The sequence below is a fragment of the Cydia amplana genome, chromosome 3 (genome assembly GCF_948474715.1).
Source record: "Cydia amplana chromosome 3, ilCydAmpl1.1, whole genome shotgun sequence".
Taxonomy (NCBI): Eukaryota; Metazoa; Arthropoda; class Insecta; order Lepidoptera; family Tortricidae; genus Cydia; species Cydia amplana.
This window is the reverse complement of record NC_086071.1, coordinates 10932799-10957892: the sequence shown is the minus strand read 5'-3', so window position 1 is coordinate 10957892 and position 25094 is coordinate 10932799. Positions and strand designations below refer to the sequence as shown.

General features: G+C 37.1%; 1 protein-coding gene across 3 annotated transcripts in view; it reads left to right on the top strand.

The window, feature by feature from the left end:
- LOC134662491 (nephrin-like) overlaps nt 1–25094 on the top strand; it is a 188326-nt gene that overhangs the window by 140675 nt on the left and 22557 nt on the right. For all 3 annotated transcript variants that reach the window (XM_063518736.1, XM_063518735.1, XM_063518734.1), the window contains 3 exons: nt 6803–6999; nt 19701–19811; nt 23594–23800. In XM_063518736.1, the coding sequence (XP_063374806.1) occupies nt 6803–6999; nt 19701–19811; nt 23594–23800 (515 nt within the window). The remainder of the gene's footprint in view (nt 1–6802; nt 7000–19700; nt 19812–23593; nt 23801–25094) is intronic.

Here is a 25094-nt window from a genome sequence, read left to right as displayed (position 1 = left end):
ATTAGAGGGGATGTGGGAAAAATAGCCTAAATCTGGATCACTGGTAGATGTTCGTACAACAAGCGAAATTAATTCATTATGCCTATTCGCGCCCATTTATATTCAAATGTCGTGCTTTTAAGCAAAAACAATTGCCGCCTTTTAATTGTGTAGAATTCTCGCAAGGCGCTGACTGTCCCCGCACAGGAAAATAAATGGCTAACGATAAATTATAATTTCAAGCAGGTAGATGTTAACGACCTACGAATTGCGGGGGCTAATTTTGTTGAGCGTGTAATTGCTACTTTTGCCATTTAGACTGTTTGTTGGATTGCGATAAAGAGGTTGTATGATTTTAACAACTTTCTTATTTGTGTAGGAACCGAACAGTAGATATGATGATATTCTAGACATTTTTTTTATAAACCATAATTCCAGATTTTAATTTTAAAATTACTATGGTAGGTAAGGTAAGGTAAGGTAGGTAAGTTAATATGTAATGTGTTGTGTGTTGCTTTGCGGGCCGAATTATTTTTACCCGACTACGGCAACGCAAAAGAGGGTTATTGTATGGTTAGTTTTTTACATGTATTTTTAAGCAAAATTTATCTCAATACACTCCTTAGCGTATGCTAACCACCGTTTAAAGGTTTGCCCGTATTGAATTTATACACTGTAACTATCATGTACCAAATAAATAAAGTTACGATAGTTTTCATATATAAATACTGTTGGAGCACAATTACATAGTGAAGAGCAAATTAGGCACATTTTACGTTAGATTGAAATATCTGACCACTATCAATTGGCGCATAATCCACCACTGTATCAGTCTGATGCAACTAGGGACAAACTTTTATATCGACTTTATGTGGCTACCATTAGCAAATAAACAAAGAAATTTAGATATTTCATTACATATGTTTATCAGTGCAAATGAGGTAATTTCATAAAATGGAATTTAGTGACAAATTGCATGGAATATTAGGATAATATTTTTTTATGATATTCATTGATTATTTTTTCTGCCGCCGATATATTAAACTTCAATAGAAGAAAATATTTATCTCTGTTTTGATACTAAATAATGATCCACTTCCGGACAAAATTCTACGTTACCTTCCTAATGTTTATTTAAACATTAACATTGCCTTGGATCATCAAACAAGAATAAATAACGAAATCAACATGAAAAGTTTATTTTATTAAGGGTCCACATGTAAGTCTTACCGTGTTTTAATTAGTCCATTTAAAGAAATATCCACTACACAACATACTTAAATGTGGAGTCAATCCTAAGCACATTACTTTAGAAATCGCCGTCACTTGTCTGTTTGTACGTAGTTAAATCTGTGAGATCGATAAAATATTGATGTGGCTCATGAAATCGACCTGTCTTTTTCATCTGGTCATTTTTTTTAGCTTAGTTTGCATAGTTGGCGCTAGCTGTCAGGCGCAATGTACGGCCAAAACGAGTTCGACCCAACATTGTACATAGTAATTTATAATTTATTGTTATGTATTTTTATCTTTTTGCTGTCTTTATCTTTTGTATGTTATATATTAATTTTGTTTTGTATTCATATTACCTGTCGTGATTGTTTCACCGGATGGTCTCATCGGAAGATCAGCGCTGGAAGTCGCCAGCAACATGCTGAGGTGAGACCATTTCGTGGCACTTTATCCTTTTATTCTCTGTTATATCTCTTGTTATCTCTTGTTATATCTCTGTTATATCTGTTTCTATTTTGTGTTTGTTCTCACGAATAAAGTTATTTCTATTCTATTCTAAGCTAATTTCGGTTACGAAAATTGTTAACATGAGCCCTTTCTACAACCCTCTCCATTCGCTTAGCATCCACTACGTGGTTTACGTGTACTAAGTGAGCTACGTGTAGATACACGCATCTGCCTGTCACACCTCCCCTGAAAAGGTAAGGGGTTCCCTCCCTCTGAAAATGACTCTATACAATTTTTTTCTATTTTCGTGTAGGTACATTCGTCCTTAATTAATACTAAATCTCCTATCTTAAAATTAACAATGCTTGATTTACAATTTATAATTAAATTATTTTTAACACACCATTGCATTTCACAAGTAATATTTCACATTTCAAAGTTATAACATACTTATATCGTGTTTTATCCAAGTCCAACTAATCTAAAAATTCCTCCTCAAAAGATGCTGTAGCTGTGATAAGTAGTCATAAATTATAACCATAATTATGTTATTATTAACCATAATCACAACTGCTAAACTTCTGCTCCTGACAATCATCGTTTTACATAATCCAGTTTTCCCAATAATACTCGTACCTCCTCTGGATACCGTTAATCATTCTAGTTCTACCAGCATATCCACTAGTTAGTAACAGTCATAATCCTTTAAATCATTTCCCGATCGATAAGTCCGTTTATAAGTAAAAATTAAATAGTTCCTACATAACCTAGGTAATTCATCATGTCCCGCGCGAAAGACATTAATTAATTAACATTGTAACATACTTTTTACTTGAGCTCATTTCAATATATAACAACTCTACTATATTTAAACTTTTCCACAAAGAGCCATAAGTAATCCTAATGTCTACTTTGGGACCTTCCCATACCATAATCAAGTCTCGTAACGATACGTCTAAGCGTGCCTTCGTTCATGGAGAATCTTGATTCATATAAATTGTAGAGTTCACACAACAACATTATCAGTATCATTTTTTTTAAACTTTTGCCCAGTATATCCAAGTCTCGTAACGATACGTCTTAAGCGTGCCTTCGTTAATAGAGAATCTTGATTTATGCAAATTGCAGAGTTTACATAAACAACATCATCAGTATCATTTTTACCGGTTCGCTTCGGATCTCCCATCAATCTCGTCAGTGTCCTAAATTATTTACTTCAGCAAATTATTAATACCGTATATTCCTGTTTCCTTTTCATGATATCTACTACTCTAGGCTGGTCAAGCTCCAAAGACGTAGTATCAGAGTGTCATGTCCAGTTTATTTGTTTAAGTATAATCCGTCAGAATCCTCAACCAGTAATCCTAAATCCTTTAACATATATTACTTATTTATTTACAATCCGTCCAGAAAACTAAACTTGATAACTTCCTTTCTAAACAAGTTATATCTATGTACGTGATAACTAGTATTATAAGGTCAAATAACTACCTAATCTTCGTTAGTCACGAAAAAAAAAACAAATTCATTACATACATATGTCATCTACCTAAATCACATGCTGACTAACATTGACATTACACTATCCGTCTGACCTACAGAAACTACATGATTTCTGTCTACTCGTGAAAACACCCGTCCTCGACCTTGCTGACTCGCACTAATCGCACCGCGATTATAGTTTGAGTGTGCAGAAATAAATTCATTACAATCATTTTTAGAATGCAAAGAAAGAAGCGTCTTTACATAAAAATCGGTAATTATCCGACCATACTGTTACCCTGAATCTCCAAGAGTAAATACTCAAATCTTTCTACCGCTTTAAACGCGACTTTTAAAATCCACAGCTGCAACTTCTTTACAATTATCTTTAACTAACATATACACTTATCTCCTGCCAATATAACTTATTTCTACTTTTAAACACGCAATACTTCTAATAAATCCTTAAAGTTAACTACTTAAGTAGAAAAATAATTCACACACATAAAAAATAAAAATAAAAACACTCAAAATACCCTTAATAATTTCCACCTCGCTCGACGCGACGCGACGCTTCGCTCCCAGCACCCGGCAGCAATGCGTACCCAGACGCGTAGACGACGCCATCTCGGACCTCCGACAAATCCAAACCCGCTGAAGCCAATGAAGCGATGTTGATACTGGCCGCGGTCACTATTACGACCTCATTCTTCCGTTTCTGCACTTTCTGTCCTCCCATTTTGGTACTGCTGATTACCAATGAATAAGAAAAATCACTGGGTAAGCTCGACGCCGCCGACTCGTCCTCAAAGTCCTCTTCACTGTCGTCGTCCATGATGATTTTATACTCGCAGTATCCTCACGCAGAATTCATGTCCACGGTCGCCATGAAATAGGCAGCGTGCCGGGATGGGAGAAGACAGCAAACTCAGGTTACTGTGTTATCGTTTATCTCATGACACTATACAAGTCACCACCCATCTCCCTAGTAATTCTAATAATCAACTATATATATATTGTTAAACTACGTGTCTTGAAGAGGAAATCCCTTATCGGATGGAGAGGTGTTTTATCTGTTTATTAATTCGCTTAGCATCCACTACGTGGTTTACGTGAGTTACTACGTGAGCTACGTGTAGATACACGCATCTGCCTATCACAGTATGACCTACATACTCAGGTTATCAAACATAACAAAGTCACACTTTATAGTATTTAATATAATTACTTAAGCTTTCACATCGACTAAAACGTTTGCACTCAAGGTCTACAATATAGGGTGGAAATAATAAGCGTGACCGCTAGTAATCAATAAGTTTGCTGTTGAAACGAAAGCCGTGTACGATATTACAATGATTCCAGGCTTAATGCTTGTAATAAAATGGCCTAGGCTCAAAGTCATGCTGTCCGCAGTGGAGAGGTTAACCACAATTATTTTAGATTGCCTGTAATTGCATTGCATTGTGAAATATAAATTGAACCAATTTAACCTAAGTATACCCCATATTTTAGAGGTAGGTATATTTATTATGTTTAATTCTTCGTAGCCGTAGACAGCGTACATTTGGTACGCTTTTATTAGGGTTTTTTTTATTAGGGTTCCGTACCCAAAGGGTAAAAACGGGACCCTATTACTAAGACTCCGCTGTCCGTCCGTCCGTCCGTCCATCCGTCTGTCACCAGGCTGTATCTCACGAACCGTGATAGCTAGACAGTTGAAATTTTCACAGACGATGTATTTCTGTTGCCGCTATAACAACAAATACTAAGAACAGAATAAAATAAAGATTTAAGTGGGGCTCCGATACAACAAACGAGATTTTTGACTGAAGTTAAGCAACGTCGGGCGGGGTCAGTACTTGGATGGGTGACCGTTTTTTTGCTTGTTTTGCTCTATTTTTTTTTTGATGATGCGGAACCTTCCGTGCGCGAGTCCGACTCGCACTTGGCCGGTTTTCTTTTATTGTGATTAGTTAGCAGGAAGTAGGTACTTTGATATTCTTATTATATAAATTGAAATGCTCCTAAAAATTAGGTAGGTATAGGTAATAATGTAGACACTAGACGTATATAACGTCTATTTTGTTATTCGGTAGACTAAAATGACATTTCATAGTATGAACATCATGTGCCATTTCATACTATGAAATGTAATTTTAGTCTACCGAATAAAAAAATAGACTTTATGCAAAGGAACAAAACGTATTACATATATTTATTTATTTATTTAAACTTTATTGCACAAAATATATACAACAATGTACAAATGGCGGACTTAACGCCAAATGGCATTCTCTACCAGTCAACCATAGGGCCAAACAGAGATACCTTCAATTGGTGCAGAGAGAGAAAATATATTGAGTGAGTTAAAAAAAGCAAACTATACATATAAATTACATAAATAAATAAAATATATATAAACTACCACATATTTATAAAATACATACTATAAATATAATAATGATGGATATTATTCGAACTCTTGCTTTAGAAAATGCTTACGTAACATCCGCTTGAAAGAAAACTTACTAGTAGCTTGTCTAATATTTAGAGGGAGTGAATTCCAAAGACGGCTAGCCTGGACGGCGAAAGAATGAGTCATGAAACCAATACGGTGAGAAGGTATGGTCAGTTTGAGAATGCGGGAGGTACGCAGCTCACATCCTGGGCGCGGAGTGTCGAACATGAATTTACTTTTGAGATGCAGAAGGCTCAAACAGGATCGAAAATAGGACACAAAGGATCCGGAAGGACCTACGACGATGGATGGAAAGCCAGTTGAGCTGCCGGTAGTAAAAGGAGACATGATCGACATGACATGAGAAATTTATTTTATATGTACATTTACAGCATAGACAGTTCCCGCTATCTCGATACCTAATATAATCTAAATCAGGTTAGTGGCATTAGCGTGAAGAGGTAACAAACAGACAGACAAAAGTTAATTTCGCGTTTACAATATTAAGTACTTTATAATATTACTAGCTAAAATAAATAAATAAATAATGTTTTTCATAGGCCATGAAATTTGAATGAAGTAACTAATCAATGAGATATCAACGTCAGTATAATACCTAATTTCTAAAGGTACTGTGTAACGAAAATAATACTTTGAATGGTGAGCAATAGGTAGGTAGTAGAATAAATAAACAAGAAATACATACGTGTATAGTGTAGTTTTGTTGTCAGTAGTGTACATATTATATGATAATAATAAATAAAGCCAGGGCTTTACTATTGTAAATGAGACTCACATCGTGGTGATTGATGGATCACAGCGCCAGACTGATGGACCTGTTTATGAGAATCTTGTGAAAGCCGAAAAAGACAAGTCCAGCAAGCACCTAGACTTGGCTCACGAAACAACCGCTATATGGGATGTTGACCCGACGACCATTGCTCCGATAGTCGTTGAAGCGAACGGCGTCATAACGAAGAGTCAACCAACATTTTGAGATCCCTCCGCATCTATGCCTGGATCAACTATCAGTATTTTATTGTCGGGGTAGGTAGGTGTATTAGACTAAAGGTAGCCAATTATTTTAGAGGTCGAAGCGGACTACTAGTTTATAATAAAAAATACATAATAATATCATCAAATCTTTAAATAATTGCCACATCAGAATATGTGTTAAATATAATCATTCTTCTTTATTTATAGTTTCGATGGACGAGTGCCCGGCCCCACAGCACATTGGGCTGACGATTCCCTTGGCGGTCGAGCGGCGTGGCTGCCGAGCTCACCCACAGCACTTAGACTGCACCACGTGCAGGCCTCAGACCGCGCCATGTACAGGTGTCGGGTCGACTTCAAAGTGTCGCCTACCAGAAACCATAAGATCTCTTTAGATGTCATCGGTAAGTCATAGTTTTCTTTTTAGGGTTCCGTAGCCAAATGGCAAAAAACGGAACCCTTATAGATTCGTCATGTCTGTCTGTCTGTCTGTCTGTCTGTCCGTCCGTCCGTCCGTATGTCACAGCCACTTTTTTCCGAAACTATAAGACCTATACTGTTGAAACTTGGTAAGTAGATGTATTCTGTAAACCGCATTAAGATTTTCACACAAAAATAGAAAAAAAAAACAATAAATTTTTGGGGTTCCCCATACTTCGAACTGAAACTCAAAAATTTTTTTTTCATCAAACCCATACGTGTGGGGTATCTATGGATAGGTCTTCAAAAATGATATTGAGGTTTCTAATATCATTTTTTTCTAAACTGAATAGTTTGCGCGAGAGACACTTCCAAAGTGGTAAAATGTGTGTCCCCCCCCCCCCCCTGTAACTTCTAAAACAAGAGAATGATAAAACTAAAAAAAATATATGATGTACATTACCATATAAACTTCCACCGAAAATTGGTTTGAACGAGATCTAGTAAGTAGTTTTTTTTTTATACGTCATAAATCGCCTAAATACGGAACCCTTCATGGGCGAGTCCGACTCGCACTTGGCCGCTTTTTATGTTTTAGTCAGCTCGCGTGCAGAACAACGACCTGAAAAATAACCTTACTATGTATTCTGTGATTTTCACACAAAAAAAAAATAAAAAAAAAAATTTGAGGGTTTCCCAATTTCCCCATAACTTAGAACTGAAACTCAAAGATTTTTTTTTTTTCATCAAACCCATACGTGTGGGGTATCTATGGATAGGTCTTCAAAAATGATATTGAGGTTTCTAGTATCATTTTTTTCTAAACTGAATAGTTTGCACGAGAGACACTTCCAAAGTGGTAAAATGTGTGTCCCCCCCCCCTCCCCTGTAACTTCTAAAATAAGAGAATGGTAAAACTAAAAAAATATATGATGTACATTACCATGCAAACTTCCACCGAAAATTGGTTTGAACGAGACCTAGTAGTTTTTTTTAATACGTCATAAATCCCCTAAATACGGAACCCTTCATGGGCGAGTCCGACTCGCACTTGGCCGCTTTTTTATTGATGGAACAGTTGAAAACCATTATTTGGAAACCAAATTTATCTGCGGCATAAAGTACAGTACAGCCAGCAGCAATAGTTGCTAAGAGGGCGAGGTGTTCAAAATAAGCTAGAAGCGACTCTATTGTTAAGGTATCAAGAGCGCGTCAAGGTAATTTAGAACACCTCGCCCGCTTAGCAACTATTGCTGCTGGCTGTACCTATCAAAAGTACGAAATAACAGACGGTAGGTACCAAAAATTCATGTCGTCCCTGCTGCCGGGCAGAAATGAAAGCTAAACAATATGGAGAGGGATCTAACACTGGCTTACTCCCAAACAAAATACAAAGTGCAAAAAAGGTTTTTCAAATACTTATACAGAAAATAAAACTAGATCCAAAAACAGCGTTTTGAGGAATTCATTTACAGCCAGCTGAAAATCGTTTTAATACCTTCATTTGGACCTAACAGCGTATAGTCCTATTAAGACGAATTTATATTAAGGTACTGTTCGGATCGTTAGATATCAATTAGAGTAAGAAAAATAGTAACTTTCAGTATTTTTAGTAAAATTAGTGAAGTTTGTTGCCGCATTACTGACGCAGTCAGAACGCTAAACCGCAAACTGCTCACTTGCTCAGCTGCTGATTTTCTTCCTTATGTGTAGATATATATGTTAATCATTTACATCATTCCATTTCGTGATGGGGTTTCGTGAACATAAATAAACGTTTCTGTTAATCAAGTTGGCAAAGCTATTTCAGTAGGAATTTGTAGTATAAAATTAAATTATAACCCTCTAACTAGAATCAGAACTCAGCCTCCGTTAAGTAATAGTTGTAACGTAGAGAAATTATTGCACCGTACCTGGTATCAAGTCCCATTTCATATAAAATTTATAGGCAACAATTTCGAATTCGCATCTGAATGCAAACTTCCATTGCACTCAGAACGGCACTTGAATAATGTAGTCAGCAATTTGTGGATATTGAAACGATTTGAATCTTGTTATAGATAGTTTCTATGAATACTTATAATTTAATGATTGTATCAAATTATTAGTCGATGACTGTAGACTTGAAGTTTTTTAATGCATAAAATCTTCACATCACATCATCATAAAATCACAGTGTATACTTTACTAGTACTCACCGCCAGCTAGCAACGAAAATATTTTGGAACCCTAATTATAGACAAAGATAGATGTTAAAGTAAGTAATTGCTATGCCTCACGAAAAATATAGAAGGTCTTAAAATCTTTAGTTTTATATTTGTAAGTTTAGTTTATTCACAAAAGAAAAAAATTACTTGTATAATATCATATCGAATTATAAATAGTGTTAAAAGTAAGCAGCACGGCTCCTCTAAAACATAAATACCTACTATAACTATTAATATTATAACATTGTTACTTCTTATCCCAATTCTCACCAATCACATCATGTTCCCAACATATATTATATATATATCTGCACTCAATGTACCTAACTTCCTTGAATAACTTATATTACTAACTAGATATAAGTCCGTTCGATGTTCTGTATACAATTTCAAGTTACACAGGAAAACCTGTAATTGGCCATACTATTGTATAAATTAGCATAAGGAAATAAAAAACTCTGTATCGCTGTTGGTTTTCACAATAAATATAAATATAAATATAAATATAAATATCACAATATAAAAAATATTATTAGTCACTACTAATAATATTTTTGTTACCCAAAAAACTACCTGTAAGAACCTATATTAAAATTGCTTTTTGTATAACGATCGCTGTTTTTGACCCCGAATGCACGTTTCAAGACACAATTATAATAATAATCAAAATAGTACTCCTTACGTTTGATTAATTCCTCGAAAGGGCATCTACCATCTACGTGTTGTAGTCTACTATAGCTTTGTTTCGTGTACGAAAAGATAAAAATAAATGCTAGGATATGATGCGATCCTTGAACTTATTGGTGAGAGCTCTTCATAATACAGTCATCATCATCTTCCTCGCGTTGTCCTGGCATTTTGCCACGGTTCATGGGAGCCTGGGGCCCGCTTGGCAACTAATCCCAAGACTTGGCATAGGCACTAATTTTTACGAAAGCGACTGCCATCTGACCTTTCAACCCAGAGGGTAAACTAGGCCTTATTGGGATTTAGTCCGGTTTCCTCACGATGTTTTCCTTCACCGAAAAGCGACTCTTCATAATACAGTCCAATCCGTAATTTGGTCAGCAGAAACACTGCACGTAAAAAGATGCCTACTCGGCCGCGATCCGAAATAAATGTCCCTATTCATTTGACAGTATCCACATTCTGCATTTTGGCTTTTAGCCAATTTCAACTTTATTGGCATAATAACTCTTTTCAGTTTAATGTTCCCTATAAAACCATGTTATCCTTTGACTGGAAAAACTTATAATTTGTGTAGTGCACTGTCGTGGGTTTCATTGTTAGTTCTGTTATAAACATGAGCAAGACGGGACAAAAGCAACATGTTACTTACAAAGCTAATAATTATGCAATTAAAAAGTTAAATAAACCCCTACGCTGTGAACCAAAAAAATCCATAGGTATTAGGCCAAAAATGCCCTACATCGTTTTCGAAAAGAGCTGATATTTATTATGCTTCAAACTGCTGGATCGATTTCTATCAAACATAGGGAAGAACCGGCAAGGAAACACGCTTTCACGTAAAAAAACGCATCGAAACCGGACTTTCCGTTGGAGAGCTATTATGCCACAGACAGACAGATAGACAGACATGGACATGGATGGATAGACAGACATGGGCGTCAATCATATAACACCCCTCTTTTATCATTGGGAGTTAAAAAGGAAAACGAGGAACTAGCATTTACCAGAAACAGATTCGATTGAAAAAGCTGATAGCAAAATAGCAAGTCAAAAAATAAAACTTATTTACATTATAGCGACATGATTAGAGCATTTACAAAGGGCTGTCTAAACTATGCTGGGGCCCCTGGGCACGTAAGAATTTCGGCCCTTTTGGAAAGTAAAGAATGCTAATTAAACTAACATTTTTCTAGTATGATCTTCTATTTATTATGGGTAATCAAATATACTGTTACTGTCTGTCCTTGGGGGCTCCTGAGAATGGGGGCCTTGGGCACGGGCCCCGTGTGCCCTTATGGTAAAGACGGTACTGCATTTACAAAGGGTGGACTTAAAGCGAGTAATCTGCATAAAACGGGTCAGGCAGCAGTGCTACCACTAGGCGGTGTTCACATTGGATCCGTATTTACGTGCCGCTCCGGTGTGCGAGCAGGACATCGATATTCGCTAAAATAAATAAAAAATAACATTAAAATAATCACTATATAGAGTAGAGTTTTGTATTGTATTGTATATTTTTTACCTTTACTTAGAATTTAATTTGTAATGAGGATATATCATGGAGCAAATTTGCTGTAAAATATCATAAATCTAATTAACTAGACTAATTACATTACCTATACTGTATATCTCAATTACATAGTAATTTATCCGCCCATCTATATTGTCATTCATATTTAATCTGATATAAGGTCACCGTCAATGATTTATAACTCAAGATAGGTTATAGGCGTTCCAAAATTGAAGCGCTTACCTTGTGACAAATTGGACAAGTTGCCTTTAGACGCGGCTGGACAAGCAAGAAATGTGCACGTGCTAACGCGCTCCCGCACACCGAAAGAGAAAGAGACGACCTTATGTTTATCAACGAGCGTGACAAAGATGGATGGAATGAGAAAATTAATCAAAAGTAACAGATTTATTCGTAGGCACAGAAATAAATATGGAAGTATTTTTTGTGCTCCTCAAGTATGAGTATAACCTATCTATGATTATACAATATCATTGGTCACCGGGCTATTGACTATCAAAATTTTAATGAAGTTAAGCCTCTACATTCAACCATACTGTAATTTATGAAATTAATTGCTATCCCAATACGCGACCGACACCCGGAAGCCGGTCTATTGCGGACCACATTCGACGTGTTGCCTCTCTGTCGCACTTGTAAATTCGTACGTAAGTGAGACAGGGAGGCAACTCGTCGAACGGGATTCGCGATAAGCCCTCAAGCATATTTTAGCTAAATTTGAAATAAGCCAACCCATGCATAAGAGTTATTACAATAACATGACAAAGATTAATGTTTGTGATTTGATAATAATGTTACAAGTTTCCAATTTTCCAAATAACTTTGTTAATTTGGATATACATATTATTATATTGATCAACACTTTTTGAAAATACGGTTAAAATGTTTCTATTTTATAAGTTTGTAGTTCATTTTTTTTATAAAATGAGAAAATATAAACTTGAAACAAGAATTTATTGGTACGAGCCGGGGTTGGATTAGATATGAGCGCCGCGCCGGCGCGCCGCCGCCGCCGACGAAATTTTCGCGCCGCCGCCGCCGACGCTGCCCTATCGGCGTGGCATCGGCGTGACCTTGGTAGTTACTATCTACTTTCAGAGGTTTCAAAACCAGATAATATTATATTCAATCGAGTTTAGATGTTTAACGGCGCCACTTCGAATAGTTTATAGGCATTCAAAAGGTATTTTAGGCCCATATAATTCAAAAATATCGAAGGTTATGCAAATTTATCTGTCTAGTAACCGCGCTACTAGTCTTGGGGAAACGAAATTATTTAATATCTATTTAAACATCAATATACTCGTAATAAACATACTGATTTTCTTCCATTTTTATTGTGGAACGTTCTACATTACAATTTATAGATTGTATATACACTAGACATGTCAATCACAATGAAAAAATTACCTGTGATCAACTCTGGCTAACGTGAGACTCGAACCCACATCTTTGGATTATCGACCCAATGCATAACTAATTTTGCCAGCTATTAACCATCCGTAATTTACCGCGAATTTAACCATTGCAAGCATGATTAAACGTCTTTAAAAGGTTTAAAAAGGGGCTAATTTTGAGATATTAATGGTTTCCACGTCCAAATGTCCGGCCGTTGGCTTCACACGGAAGGGCGTCGGAATCGGGTCTTATTTAAACTTGGCCACTGTCAAATTTCAAGCTTTGCTCTCTCGCAGCTCAGTCTTTGGCCTTGCATCGCTTGCATGGAAGCAGTGGCGTAACTAGGGGGGGGCTGGGGGGGGCACGTGCCCCGGGCGCCGTCCAAGCGGGGGGCGCCAAAATGGGCAAAAGACTACCTCTCCGCCTTGCCAAAGGCAGCAGGGAAGCTTTTGTCAGTCGTATTTACCACCACTGTGAAGTGTAAAATGCGGATGGTAATCTGGCCCACAGCGCAAAAGAGAAAATATTTTAGGTACTCTTTTTGCCTCGAACTCGACCTTGAAAAACGACGGTAGCGCCCTACCGCCCATCATCTCGTAGTGCGAATACTCTATACCAGAAACTTCAATCAAGCAGAGGGATATTCGGTGGGAGTTGCTATGCTTTTGTTTTATAAGGCGAGCGGGCCGAGTGCTTCAGAGTTGTGCCCCGTGTTAGCGCGTCTTTTCCGTTAGGGGTCTCCTGTCGAAGTTACCATCTTATGGACTGTCCAAGAGACTACCTATGCAAGTGGATCGCTAGCCCTTTTTTCCGGCAGGCGCATATGAGCCGTAGTAGACGGAACCTGCTCCAATAGCTGCTGCTGCATATCTGTGATATGTTGTCTATCGACGACATTCATCGATATGCGGACAGTACTGGGGATTCCTAAACAGGATGGCTAAAAAATAACTACATTTCCGTTGCCAGGGAGGTTTTGGGATTATACTGAACAACTTTTACTACGGGACCAACCCCGAAATCGCGAAAAAAAAGTTTACCCTCCCATAGAAATTGGAGCAGCCAAAATGTATGAAACAGCCAAATTTTTTTTTCGCGACTTAGGGGTTGATTCCATACTCCCATAGTAAAAGTTACTCAGTATAATCCCAAAACCTCCCTGGCAACGGGAATGCAGTTATTTTTTAGCTAGTCTGTATACAGGATGGTCCATACCTTGAGGTCCAAAAATTTTTTTTAGAATCCTCTCGTCATGGGTTATCAAGGACGTCAAGGTTTGGACCACCCTGTATAACACATGCCGTGGCAACATCCCTCGTTCTAATACTAGAATGTCGTGAAAAACGTGTCAGGTATCGAGAGCATTCTATCCAGAGTTTCGGTGTGGGATCGGGCCAATTTAGTCCAAATCAATCCCACCAAGACTCAATTTTGCGCGTTTACCGCTAAGAAAACCCAATTTTTCAAGGCACAACCCTTCCCATATCAGGGAGTATTGGGAGCTTCGGTGTTGACATCTCCATCAGTGACGTCCAATAGTTTCGTAGCCAACTAGCCACCTGTGCGGTTTAAGAGGAATTTCCTTCACAGCCAGCAGCGGGTGGGAGGAAATTTGTCGAGAAAAGGGAGCTCATTCCACAATAACTTGAATAAGTTCCCTTTTCTCGAGAGGCTACAAGTAGGGAGATCTCCAAAAAAGAAGTGTATAAGTTTTAAAATGGTCGGCAACGCGCATGTCACACCCCTGGAGTGTAGAGTGTAGACGTCCATAGGATGCGGTGACCGTTTACCATCAGATGGGTAAGCTTGTTAGCCACCGATGTACTAAATAAACACATATACTCGTACACTGTATTTGTCTAAATAAAAGTAAACTTGAATAAGTAAAAAAGTAGCCCTTTCATTAGTTCATTTCGTTTGGGGGGGGGGGGGGCGCAAATTTGGTGCCTGCCCCGGGCGCCATATCTTCTAGCTACGCCACTGCATGGAAGTAAGCCGCTATATGAACCTGTAAGTTTTTTGCCCTGTTTGGAGCTCAACTTTCGGCCTCTTTTAAAACGCTTGAACATTGGTCCTTGTCTGATCTTAGCTCCATTGCAGCTCGGCCTTTGGCGTCGCACGAATGCGCCCGCAGGAAAGCTCCAGATCTTTAACACTATGGCTTCGGTCTTTATCGGCCTTCGCCCTCGCTCTGCTCTCTTGTAGCTCGGCCTCGCACAGAAGCGCGCCGCAATCAGCGCTCCAGGCGTTTGGCCGACAGCCAAGCTCACACTTGGCGTTCGATTCTTAGCTGTATGCTTACCTGCAGCGCATCCTCTGGCCTCGCATTGGAAGGCGTCGAAATCAAGTCTTCGGTGTTACATGGAGCTCGGCCTTGCCTCGCTAAGATCTTCCGGCCAGAACCTCGCCAAGATTAAGACCGCCTATCCACAGTTTATACGATATAAAACTTTTATCGTACCATTATTCAATAAATTATCCTTGAAAAAAAGAAAAAAGCATTTATTTTATAACTTTCTTACAGCAAAAACATGTTTTTCGGTAACATTTTCGTTTGAATCGTTTTTTTCATTAATCGAAGGTGTTTCAAGGCCACGCCGCCGATTCGCCGCCGCCGCCGACCAATTTTGACCGGCGCGCCGCCGCCGGCTTAATGCCTATCGGCGCTCATATCTAGGTTGGATTAAGTATTTTTTTATTAACAGGTAAATTCTTAATTGTTTATACGACAACGGTTTCACTCACTTGAATTTTTAGTCGCTATTGGCGACATATTTCGGGCCCTTCGGGGGTCCATCCTCAGGCTCGAGTGCTGTGCTGTAGGCGCAGTGCAGCACCAATTCAATTCAAGTACCGAGTTTCAACAGTATAGTTCTTATAGTTTCGGAAAAATGTGGCTGTGACATACGGACGGACAGACAGACGGACAGACAGACAGGCAGACCTGACGAATCCATAAGGGTTCCGTTTTTTGCCATTATGAACCCTAAAAATATGAACCCTCATCCAAAAACCGCGTGGAAACTTTACATAAACGTTGTTACCGTCCCAAATCGTGCAACATTTCAAAAAATCACAATAACGATGATAAGATTTTCCCGGGACCGTAGTAATTTGCGTCGGGGACGGCTAGAAGCCTTTTTATTTTAGCCAATATACGGCCCGTAGAAAAAGTTTAATGTAGGGTAACTCAATTATGGAGGGGTGCCGTGCGTGCCGAACATTTATCACAGGAAATTCACAAGGATTCTTTAACTGTGGGTAAGACTAGTTACATGGTTTGAATTGCATTAGTATGTTTATTCCATACATAGGTGAGTCTGAAGTTATTTGCACGGGTTCGTAATATCAATACATATTATAAAACAAAGTCTCCTGCCGCGTCTGTCTGTCTGTATGTTCGCGATAAACTCAAAAACTACTGAACGGATTTTCATGCGGTTTTCATCTATTAATAGAGTGATTATTAAGGTGTATAATTTGTAAAGGTTTTGTGTAAATTCGTTGCGGGTCCCTAATAAATAATATATTACATACATTAAAAACAAACTAACAGATACTAGACCTTACATGAACGTTCAAATCAAAATTTATGTTAATTGGTACTTTCCGTTGACCTAATACCTACTATGAAATTTGGTAAGTAAAATTCAGGTAAAAATCTGAAAACTGTGTGTCTTAGTTACAGGCAACTTTATTTTAGATTCGCCAAAAATAAGTTGTCTTGGGACGTCAAATAATAATTTATACTTTGTTCTGTTATGGCGCAGCATAGCATGTAGTATCAAGAATTAACCACAAAGAGTTTGCTCTGAGTAACTTCAAGCTTCCATCAACTTAAAACTTCCAAACTAAATAATAAGGTATTACGTCTACAGTTTGAACAGATTTGAAGGTTGCGAATACCTGAGAGTCTGGTACCTATTTCTTTCATAATATATAACTAAGAATAAATTGGTTCTTCAAAGTTTAAATTTTATTTTTAGGTTCAAAGTTACAAACTTATTATTTGTATGGCTTAACATTTCTATATAGGTTTTAGGCAACGTAATGATATCATAACGATAGTTTAACTTTATATGAATTTTCATATATATTTCATCCATATATTTTATGGATGAGACTAATATCAAATTAAAATAATAAACAATATTGTCTGGAGGGTATTCAAATCTAATGATTTAAGAAACCACCATAATAATTTGATGTAGCATAATAATTTTACACTCGCTAACTATACATACAGTTTGTAATTGTTATGTGCTTGTAACTAGGCGATTGTTCCGTAAGTATAGCAAAAATAATAAAAAAAAAACATAAAATGATGCCCATCATGAGGTAAATCACATCAACAAATTCTTTAATAAAACTAGAAATACCCAGAATATTATGTTAAAACAACCTATACATTTAGTAGGCATACTAAATGCGTCTTTGACGTACGTATCTTTTGTTAGTGAAAGAAAATATTAACTGAATCGTAGAAGGTGCGATGCAAAGCAAAGGGGCGAGTATTATTGTATTAGTCTTATATATCGACTTGCAATGTAATACAAGTTACTGTCAAAAATATTTTTGATACATACTTTTATCTGCTGGCTTTACATGTCTATCAAGTACTCGTCAAGACCTTTCTATTGAACCTGAACTTAAGAGCCAACAGGAGTGGTAATTTCTCCATTCGTCACATTTGGTTAAGTTTTGGGGGAGGAAACAGTCGAGTACGAAACCTCGTTTTTTGAGATTTTTATGCAGGGTTTTTCGCCTTGTCCTTATAGCACTAGTTTTAAGAGCCGCTTCCATTAGCGAGACGGGTATGTTTACCTAAAATATTTAAATCTCAGCTCCCGTATCCTCTTAATATTATGCTCGTGTTTTTCATGAAGGATTTTCTCTGCATTATCAGATCAGCTCCACGTTAGCGTATTATTAGGGGAAACTGGGGAGGGTTGATCACCCCTTTTGTTTTTAGCATACATTTTCTTAACTATTTGTAGTATTGAAAAACTTTATACACCACACGACTCAGAATTTATCTCTTCATTAATAGTTTGAATTAGAACAGATTTGTGCAATAAATTAGATCATTATTTAATGAAAACCCATACTGTTGACTTTTACCATGTGTCCCCTATGTAAGGGAGACTTGTTTACCCCTGGTCGGGAGCCTTGATCCTAGGGGGATCAAGTGACCCTGGTTCTTGGGACACATGGTAAACATATTTTTACCATGTCTCCCCATACCAGATTCTCATTGATTATATAACTCGGATCGCTATTAGCAATGCATCTATAACTTGTAAAATACACAGCAAACATATATATATTGCATCTTCCATGCTTTGAAGTTGTATTTCCGGTAATCAGATGTCTAAGCCGAAGGGATCAAGTCTTCCAGATTTGGGGACACTTGGTAAAAAGATTTTAAGTGGGAATGTCATATTTCGAGGGTAGTATCTACATTAATTTATTCACTTTATCTACAGAAAATTAATATATGAAGATCAAACACATATTAATCCATAATCTTATACTTTTAAAAAACAATGTAATCGTATTATCCATAAAACAACATAAAATAGGGAATCAATTTTTGTACCAAAAAAAAAAAACAAAAATCTAAGTTATTAACATACAATTTCTTGTAACAAGCTAATTTTTTTAAAGTTCTTATGAAGGTATTTTTAGCGTCAGATACCTACAGCAATTTTATTTTTTTTACCCATCACTGGTCGTTATTGTTTACTATAATAAATAAGTTTAGAAATTTACTGCTCACGTTTCGAGGACGGTGTTTGAGCTGCATAATCCTAAAATCCTATCTATGGACCGTCGGTTCTATAGTACATAAGGTCGGAAAGCCATTGAAATAGCATTTCATCCATAAAAACAAATATCGCCGGTTGAAAACCAAATATCGTTATAAGTGTTTTTTGCCGACCGAGTAACATCCCCTGTGTGTAAAACGTTTAACTTGATAAAAAAGACCAAGTACGGGTAGTTCGTAAAATGTTGATGTCAACTTTAGTCAGTCTTTTCAATGGCCACGGGGATAATTCCGTTTTCGGAGTCGGTTGTATAATTAAAAACTGAATTATACGCCATTAAATTCCATTTTAATAAACAATAATGAGTCAAAAACCTTGAAAGTTAAAATCAGTGTTTCTCTGGTCGTACTTTCGCGGCATGATTTACTAAAGAAAAGAAAATATTTATGATAGCTCTATGAATCATTTCGTAAGTAAATTTATTACAATGTATACTTGATCGCTTTGGGGGTGACATGATCCCGGAATCATATCTCCCCTGAAGAAAAAGACAAAGTCTCCCCATACATAGTAAGATTATAAAACGTGCCGTACTCGAAACATGTGTTCGCGTATATCAATGTAATCCAAGTTAATCATCACTTCAATAAACAACAAATAAAATAAGCACACTCACTAACATCATTTCCATCTCATATTATAAAATAAATCCAGTTAAAGCTTACCGAAAATTGAATATAGTACGCAGAAAATCTTTCACCGTCCGCCATTTTTGAACCACTGACTTGTCCGATACAGTGCCATGACAGAACGTGAAGTTAGGAACGAATGAAAGAGTGTTACCAGCGCAAAAAATGGTATCTCGTTTGGTTTGATTAAAAATGAAGTTTACCAAGTGTCCCCTAGGGATCGACCCTCCCCACCCTCACCTACATTGTCATCGGAATTAAGGAAGTACGCCAAATTTCAATTCAGCCAGACAACAATACAAGATTTGAAGCACATAGGTATTATACAAACGGAGTGAAGCTAAGTAAAAGTATGTAATTGTTTCTTCGCAAGCATTTCTTAACATTTGTATTTGTTCGCAGAGTTACCAGAAAAACCGAAAATATTCGACGAACTAGATAAAGAAGTGAGCGGCGTGGCTGGTCCATACACAGAAGATACCAGTGTTAAGCTCACCTGTGTTGTAAGTGGAGGTAAAACTAGAAATAACATAATTATTGGTATATTTTTTATTGTTGACAGTAGAAACAACATGCATACAAATTAAAGTCATGGATTTTTAATTTGCTACGAAAAAAGTACAATAGATTGGTTTTGTTAACAAATGCAAATATCCAAAGTGTAAGTGTAAAGTGTTAACCTAGATAACACAAATATAGTAAAAACAAGCAACAACGGTTGCACTCCGGGAGTGCTGATAGAAGTGAAAACTCACCTCACTATGTTACCGACGCCCGGTAACACGATTATTCTATTTATTTATTATATATTATTATCATTCTAAAATAAGATCACACTTTTTCATTGACATGCTTATTTACATACTGCAATGACAACGTCAAAATATTTGAACATATGGAAAGAGTCTTGAAAAAGAGTCCGCAACATAAAATGTCAAATAACATTGAGTTTTTCTTTATTGATTTAAATGCCATCTAAATAATGAGTGGCCATCTAAACCTTACGCCCCTTACGGTCACATGATCGCCTTACGCTGTCTCGAGTTTATCATTTTTTCCCCCCCTCAAAAAGTGCCCAGCGCCGCTAAAGAAGTTTTCACTTCAAAAACGTTTACTCACAAATCTTGCTTACGACTAATTACATACTACTATATTCTTCTGCCAAACCACACAGTGGTTTGTTGGCAGTTTTAGTTAATCCACTCTCAGATTAGAAGCAATACTATCAATCCGGGTGGTAACGTTAAGATTGACTTGCCGATTGAAAGATATAACTAAGCTAAGCACAACGCCGGAGAGCCGAAATCATACATTGAATATTTATAATACGCCCAAAAATTCACGTATTCGCTTGGTACGGTTTTAAAATCGTTTATTAGAACTTCTGAGCAACCCAACCTTGATTTTATTGTACTACTAGTATTTAGTTCGCGCTGAGAACTACCGTATACCTACTACCTACCTACCTACTTACTAGTATTTTACACGCGTACTAAGCGACCAGTTTTTCGCGTACCCATCACAATTGACCAGACAACAGTGCACTTACCCTACCTATGTATACCTATAATATGGTTCTTACTTTCTTGCAAAGAAGTTGACCAGTGTACCAAAACCCTATAATTAGGTTTTGGGCCTTCTAGGTTTTAACAAATGTTAAGTATTAAGTTATTGCGTAATAAACGATCCTCTGATAGTTCAGTTTATAAAAACATCGAAGTGCCGGGATGTGCCCCTAGTCAGCCGTGTGTTCCAAGTTATATGTAAGAACTTCGCATCGCTGCGCTCACTCGTTTGATTCTCATTATGTAATTTTAACACAAACAAATCATGGGCCATATATTTAGTACCATAGAGAAAAACATACATAGAGTACTCACTCCATACAGTGTCTGCATCTAGCATCGAGTAGCGGAACTATCAGTACTGCTGTATCTCAACAGCATAAGACTTTCCGGTCGGTGCTACATCTATTGTCAAGTAGCAGTACTGATAGTTCCGCTACTCGATGCTAGATGTAGACACTGAAATTAATAGTCTGAACTGATGTATGGAGTGAGCACTCTTGTCTTACTATATTTCTCTATGGTAGTACCTAGGAGTAGACCTAGTGCGGACTCGATCTATTTATTTCTGAAATGTAAGAAAATGTCATCCTTAAACTGGGTCAGTTGTGAAAACTAGCATAACGCTACAAAAGGGGTCTTCGTGAGAAATTACCCAATTTTTCATGTGAACCTTCTCCGATTCGATGCTAGTCAATATATTTACCTGCATTAATAACAATGATATAGTAGGATCCATTTCGAGTAAACTTTGTGTAGGCAATTAAAAACCTTTTGCATCAGCATTATATTAATATTCGGTTGTTAATTTTATTATTGTACAATCATTATAAACGTATAACACAAAAGTGCATGAAAATGGGTATGCTCATAAAACAAAATGCGTTTTACATGTTAATTGTAGTGTGTATTATGTATGGATTAATGTAATTGGGTGATTATATTGTTTTCGGAAAACAGACAGAAAGTAAAGTATGCATAACTACAAAATTACTGTCTTTTCTCAAATTGTACTATTAAAGTTCGATTGTAAGATGGTAACGCCTGTATTTTTTTTTGTATATTTTCGTTTAAAAGGTATATTTACTTAACAATTGTTCTTATTCACATCACGTTTGGAACTGATAATGGGATCCTGGAAAAATCGAGGGAATTATTCAAATATCACACCCCAGCCCAGGTACTTCTACAGGTTGGATTTTAATTCGACGGATTTCCATGAAATTGTTGTTATTAATTTGCATTGATCAGTTATTCAAATCAGCTCATTTGCAATGATTTAAGCCTCATAAACCAGAGCTAGAGGTCCAATAGTGGTTATTTGAGTGTTTTTAATAACTCCGCCTTTAAACCAGTGATTCTGGAATTTATCTAGTTATCAATATCGTTGATCGTTTTGAGGCATTCCCAGTATACAGACATAAATAAATGTCAAAAGGACTACAAATTAAATAGACATCATATCAATAAAACTACAAAAAAAGGTCTAAAGATTAATTTCAAATACCTTCATGAGTAAATGATAGGTACAACAAATTACTAATAATCTTATTTGGAGTAAATATTATTATAACTTATGGATACATTATATTGAATATCGATAGGAGACAATACACTACGATAAATTAAATCATATTTTGTTTACCTACCTTTATTTCCAACGTTCACGATATAACCAATGTACCTATATACGTTATGATTTTTAAATTGTATATCTCATTTCTCGACATTCTTAATTAAACACCGTTTTTACGACTCAAATTCCAATATTTCGCTCACAGATTATTTATTTTAAGTATCATTGCGACAGTGAGTTAATACATTGTTACATTGGTGACATTCGATTTAACTACTTTATGGTCTATTGCCTTTTTTTAGGGTTCCGTACCCAAAGGGTAAAAACGGGACCCTATTACTAAGACTCCGCTGTCCGTCCGTCCGTCCGTCCGTCCGTCCGTCTGTCACCAGGCTGTATCTCACGAACCGTGATAGCTAGATAGTTGAAATTTTCACAGATGATGTATTTCTGTTGCCGCTATAACAACAAATACTAAAAACAGAATAAAATAAAGATTTAAGTGGGGCTCCCATACAACCAACGTGATTTTTGACCGAAGTTAAGCAACGTCGGGCGGGGTCAGTACTTGGGTGGGTGACCGTTTTTTTGCTTGTTTTGCTCTATTTTTTGTTGATGGTGCGGAACCCTCCGTGCGCGAGTCCGACTCGCACTTGGCCGGTTTTTTTTGTCTATTGTTTTAAAAACCGGCCAAGTGCGAGTCGGACTCGCGCACGGAGGGTTCCGCACCATCAACAAAAAATAGAGCAAAACAAGCAAAAAAAACAAGCAAAAAAACGGTCACCCATCCAAGTACTGACCCCGCCCGACGTTGCTTAACTTCGGTCAAAAATCACGTTTGTTGTATGGGAGCCCCACTTAAATCTTTATTTTATTCTGTTTTTAGTATTTGTTGTTATAGCGGCAACAGAAATACATCATCTGTGAAAATTTCAACTGTCTAGCTATCACGGTTCGTGAGATACAGCCTGGTGACAGACGGACGGACGGACGGACGGACGGACGGACGGACGGACGGACGGACGGACGGACAGACAGCGGAGTCTTAGTAATAGGGTCCCGTTTTTACCCTTTGGGTACGGAACCCTAAACATTATAACAAACTCGCAGTGCCAGTGTTCGTAAATACCACACTAAAGTTTGATTTTCCACAGGTAAACCAATGCCGCGCTTGCGATGGTGGCGGGATGACAAGCCCATTCACACCTTGGAACCCTTGGAAGATGGTTCTGGGGTTAGCACACTTGAACTGAAGATCCCTCGGCTCACCAGGGATTACTTAGAAGCTGTGTATACCTGCACCGCGGATAACACACTGCTGGTGCCTCCGTTGAGGGTTAACGTGCAAATACAGCTATACTGTGAGTAAAACATAGTAGTCTTCGACATGTAACGTATTAACTTTTTCAATTACTTGCTCATTTCATTAGGGTGGTATTTCACGCAGATCAAGCGGGAGGAAATTCCTTAAAGAGGAAAAAAGTGTTAAGTCATTTTGTTATTTACTGAAATTTGACAAATACTCACACAGGGCGCAATATCTACATTATAATATACTTATCATTAACTGACTTCAAAAAACAAAAGGAAGAGGTTAAATTCATGTCTGTTATCGCGTTGCTAATAAAAATGAGATTCTGTCATTCTACACTTTACCGTACAATGTGCCTACTAATGTTTTACTTTTACCTAAATGTTTTACCTACTTATATACATGTATGACTGTATGTACCTACCTACAAACCTACATATTTTTAATTGTCCCTGACTTATGTAAATAAGAACTTGTAGTTTATGAACGATGTACTTAGACTTATGGTATGTCCAATAGTGAAAATTAAATTAACTTAGGTCTATACTTATATATTATGTACAATACCATAATCCGCTAGGAAACAAACCGACACTATTAGAACATAGCGCATTAACCGCTCTGGCCTAGTGGGTAGTGACCCTGCCTGTGAAGCCGATGGTCCCGGGTTCGAATCCCGGTAAGAGCATTTATTTGTGTGATGAACACATTTAATATTTGTTCCTGAGTCATGGGTGTTTTCTATGTATATAAGTATGTATTTATCTATATAAGTATGTATACTCGTATCGTCGCCTAGCACCCATAGTACAAGCTTTGCTTAGTTTGGGGCTAGGTTGATCTGTGTAAGAAGTCTCCTCATATTTATTAAATATTTATTTATAGGTACTGAAAATGTAGGCCTACGAAAGTATATTCTTCTCAAATCTTTAATCTGCGTAGGTACGAGCTAAGGAAGTCTTTATTTAGAGGTAGAATAGTAAATATGTAGTCCAAATAACCAACAACTGTGAAAGTTGTAATAAATTCAATTTTCTTTGACATAGTAATGAGTCCTTGAGTTAGGAGGCTAAATGTTACGACCCCGGGGGTTAGTAATACGTGCTGGCCTTTGCCTCCGCCTATTTAGACATACGAGTTATGACTTGCCCATTAATTATATTATGACTTGCTACCGCCCTCATTGCGTAGCAAGACATAACTATGTCTTTATTTTTGTTTCTGTATAAACAGAGAAACCACCCGCGTGAAGGTCAATGCCATAACATTCTATGTGTCATAATATCTACAGAAGGTTTACGCCATATTAAATAGGTAATAATAATAACTGTTGCTAACGGACA